The 4571-nt window shown below is 33.1% G+C and overlaps 1 protein-coding gene across 2 annotated transcripts; it reads left to right on the top strand.

Moving 5' to 3' along the window:
- The first annotated feature begins 505 nt into the window (after positions 1-505).
- LOC132623871 (uncharacterized) lies at positions 506-3455 on the top strand. 2 transcript variants are annotated; one of them, XR_009576452.1, is made up of 2 exons: positions 506-983; positions 2958-3455. XR_009576452.1 is itself a non-coding variant. In XM_060338678.1 (2 exons), exons 1-2 carry the CDS (start codon positions 2452-2454, stop codon positions 3171-3173), a joined length of 534 nt encoding a protein of 177 aa, XP_060194661.1. In that variant the 5' UTR covers positions 2182-2451; the 3' UTR covers positions 3174-3455. The 2 variants fall into 2 exon arrangements, 1 of the variants encoding a protein (XP_060194661.1); XM_060338678.1 differs by lacking the exon at positions 506-983 and adding an exon at positions 2182-2769.
- The last annotated feature ends 1116 nt before the right edge of the window (positions 3456-4571 follow it).

The raw sequence follows: 4571 nt of genomic DNA, 5'->3' as shown, positions 1-4571 counted from the left end.
TTGAACAAGAAAAACCCACAAATTCCACTACTTAGAAGGTATAAATAAAGACCCAAAAAGGTATTTACAGTGAAAGTTGGAGGAAGGGGTGGCGGCAAACGCCAAAGAGGGAGGAAAGGAAGAAGAGGAGAGAGCGGCACCAGCGGTAATGTAAGATGCACTATTGGGTATTCATGAAATTAAATTGTTCAACACATAGGCTGAGCTCAAAACATGGCCCAACCCCAGATACCCAACTAAAAAATGAACGGACATAACAATTGTCCTACATCTAATAAATAAAAGGCCCAGCAGGGTAAAATTTAATTTTTAAAAAAAATGGGAAATTGACGTGGAAATACAATAAAGACATACTATTGGCACAAAACAACCTAGATTTTAACTATTGGCATCTAATAGCCAAAATACAGAATTCCTTCTTAAATATTGGCGTTATATAACCAACTAATTAAATATACAAATTAATTAATTCTCACATATTAAAAAAGTATCTCCTTGTACCATGTTCCCTCTACGTCTGTAACTGCTTTTATCTCCCAAATAACCTCCATCTTTCTTCCTTCTTTCTTTAGGTATATTTACAGGAAATCTAAACTTCCACAGATGTATACTCCGATATTTTAGCGATGTTTGATGTTGTGTTTAAGAAATTATTTAGGAGTTAATTTGTCTTGCATTTGAGTTTTGAACTTTGTAAGTAAACAATGGTGAGGAAACATGTAACTATGGGGGTTGTAAGAACTTCACACAATAAGGTAGCCGGATATTCTAATTTTGAAGATCCGATATTTGGGGATTCGAATTCTCCACAGGCAAGAGTAGTTGAGGATGAGATTCGGAGTTAAAAAAAAAAAAACAATACAATTGAAAAGGGAAAAAAAATTGCAATCGGGGATGATACATAAGATGATGAGAAAGTCAAATCTCATAACACTAAGGGTATTCAGAAGCAATACAATGTTAAATCTAAGAATACATTGAAGGTAAACCCTCTTTAAAGCTTACCTATTTGATTTCTTTTTGGTTAAAACTTTTTTTTTCATCTCTTTGTACATAATTCCCTTTATCCCCCTTTCTTCTCAAGTCTTCCCTAGTTCTCTGTTTTAGTCTACAGGAAATGTCAAAAAAAGAACCAAGAAACAAAGTTACAAAGTTTATGACAAGTTCATATTTCTATTTATGGTTGGTGTGTTGCCTAATGTGTGTTTTTCCTGGTGTGCTGGTCCTCCACAGTTCTAAATCCATATGTCGTACCAATGGAATACTATGTATATAGGATTTTAGGCTCTAATAAAGTGTTACATTGAGAAGTAATGTGAGATATAGTTTGTATATATAAAAATGTGATACACTGAGAATGTGATACATTTATTGCCCATTCCATTATATATACATTATATGTTAATACATAAGGTACACAATAGGATGTACATATAATGTGAATTGATCTCATTTTTTCATATTCCTGCCCCAATTTTCCTTATGTACAATTGTTTGGTGGTGTTGAAAAAATCTTCAAGAGTAGTTAATCATTGAAAATTTACAGACGTAGAGGGAACATGGGGAGATACAAGGAGATACTTTTTTAATAGGTGAGAATTAATTAATTAGTTGGTTATATAACGCCAATATTTAAGAAGGAATTCTGTATTTTGGCTATAAGATGCCAATAGTTAAAATCTAGGTTGTTTTGTGCCAATAGTATGTGCTTATTGTATTTCCACGTCAATTTCCCCACTTACATAAATATCAAGGTACAATCAATAGTCGTTTGATATACATAAAAGATGTACCAGTTAGTTATTATCCTTAGAATTTAATCCATCTGATTATCCACCTTTTATATCTCATTCTAACCACTCAGTTATTTTCTCTTGCCCAATAGAATATTAATTAGGTATGATGTAAGCCTTAATGTGTACTAAACATTTATAAATTGTTCTTCGCTTTTTGCAGAAGTGGGATTATTATGTCCCATTGCATATAAAGTTCAGTACTTCACACTTTGGATCACACACAAACGTTAAGGTTGTTGATCTGCTTAATGCAACACTTACTGATGAGCAGCTACTGTTGTTTAGGAATACCTGTTTTGGGTATTTTTTAGATATGCCTAGATTAACTGTGCAGAACCAAATAATTAAGTTCTTAATGTCTAGAGAACTGAATCAAGATAATCCAAATCTGTTTTACGTGAAAATAAATGAGAACACATTGTGTTTCGGGCTTAGGGAGTTTTCAATAGTGACTGGATGAAGGTGTATTGGTGATGTTAAACATGAGGACTGTTATGGTGGTTCCAATAGGCTTAAGGAAGTTTTCTTTCTAGGTCGTGATAGGGTATCAAAGGATGACCTTATTTTATGTTTCGAACAAAAGGAATGGCAATCTGATGGAGATGCAGTAAAGATTGCTCTGCTTTATTTCTTATACACATTCCTTTTCTCCACTATGAACTCTAGATCATTTGAAAGTAATCGAGATTTTAATTTGATTGAGAGTGGAGAATTTGAGTTTTTTCCATGGGGTAAGGTGGTGTTCACATCATTAATAGATTCTGTCAGAGATAAGCTAAAGAAAGTCAACAAGTTTTATAGGTTTGGTGGCTTACCACTAGCGTTGCAAATTTGGGTCGATGAGTGTTTTTCAAATGTCCGTGAGGAGATCGTCATTCGTGTTTCAAACAGGGTTCCTAGGATATTAAACTGGCAAGTCATCAAAGAGAAGCCAGGCTTCTCAAAGTTGTGCAAAGCCATGTTCAATAACAAGGTAGTGTGTGAAATTTAAATTTGTGTGAATATGTTTGTATAGTAATTGATATTATGCATCGTACATATCGATATAAACACAGAATCTTGTAACATATCAATATACACAGAATCTTGTAATTTCTACATACTGATATAATTTTGGAGTTGAAATAACACAAGTTTGTTTTAATTCAACTTTCCATACAGATTATTTATTCAAATATATCCGCAACGAAGGAAGAACTTGGTATTCTACCTTTGCTAGAGAATGAAGAATATGATCTTCGAGATTGTCGTCCATTCCACGATTCTCCTGAATTTCATGTGGGTGATGATGACTTCGAGATTCCACCTTCGAAGAAGATGAAGCAGCAACATCAACAAGCAGCTACAAAGATGATAAGTTCAATTAGTGACATTTAAGTTTCAGCCGAGAAAGTTATGATGTCTGATTTAAATAATGTAAGTTCAGCTTAGAGTTGACTTAAGGTAACAAGCTGTTAGTTGTTTTTAACGGTTATACTCTTATAACATTCTTTATTTTTAGCTTAGGGAAGAATTTTTCTCTTTTAAGCATGATGTGAAAGAGTCATTGGCCAAATTTTCACATGGTGTTTTAAGCATGCCACCTCCAACGAGTAGCAACAACCAGTAACAACGCACTTCCAAAGTTACTTATCGCTTTTTTGATCAAAACCTTCATGAAAAAGGTTTCAAAGGAGATTTTGAAAAGGTAAGCAAATTTATGCTTACCGATTATCAAATAAACTGTGATTTAGCATAAAATGATTTATGTTTAGTGATGAATCTTATTCACAAAGTTACTCTTACTACTTTCAATTTAGCGATGAATTTTACTCATTCAAGAAGTTTATGATGGAGTCATTCGTCAAATTATTTGAAGATAATGAGGATATACGTAGGAGATTGTTTGACAAGAATGAATCGGAGGGATTCTAATTTTGCAGGAGGATATATTTTCTATAAATAATTAATGAGTTTCACAAAAATTTGAACTACTTTATATACCACTATTTTTGGATTACGAATGTTTATATTGCTGGACAGGGTGATCCTAGTAAAAATCTTGAAAATGAAACACTTCAGAAAGCATCTAAGTCATTTTTTGGGCATACTAGAGTTGGAGCTCTGAAACATATAGCTGAAGCAGTACCAAAACATGTGGAAGCCGCGGAGGTAATTTCATTTTTTTTTATTAGAATCAGCAGCCAACATAGAGTATGCATTGAGATACAATCAGGAACCATATAAGATGTCCTTTGTAAAATGTATATCTATTTCAAAAACTTGCATAATTGACAGTATATCTGTTATTTAATATAATTTTAAGCATGATGAAATAAGTTTTCTTCGTCATTTTTAAATCTATATAACAATATAAGTTCTCTTGCAAAGATGTATCTCTCGCATAAAACTTGTATGTATATTTGTATATAACCATACTATTTAACATAATCTTAGGCATGATATACAAGCTTTTTTTGTAATCTTAAACTTAAGGATTCCTTCTGCTCTATATAGGTCGGCTACATAAAGAAAGTTTACAATGATGTCTCATATACACAGCTGGATGAGACATCGCTTCGTTCAGGTTCCCTAGGTGGTGGTGTCCAAACTAGTGTTTTCCAGGGTAATAACTTCCTTCTGTGGTTGTCCAAACCAACGTATTACTTCTTATCAATTATATTTTTCCTATTGTTTTCCTTACTTGTTCATCTGTTTTTCTGTATAGACACGACGGTTGATGAAGTAAAAAGGAAAAAACGTTTTGCCTCGTTTGATGATTTGTATTACCCCGTC

This window comes from Lycium barbarum, chromosome 12 (assembly GCF_019175385.1).
Source record: "Lycium barbarum isolate Lr01 chromosome 12, ASM1917538v2, whole genome shotgun sequence".
Classification (NCBI taxonomy): domain Eukaryota; kingdom Viridiplantae; phylum Streptophyta; class Magnoliopsida; order Solanales; family Solanaceae; genus Lycium; species Lycium barbarum.
Note: the sequence above shows the minus strand (reverse complement) of the source record. Positions and strands in the feature narration are given on the sequence as shown.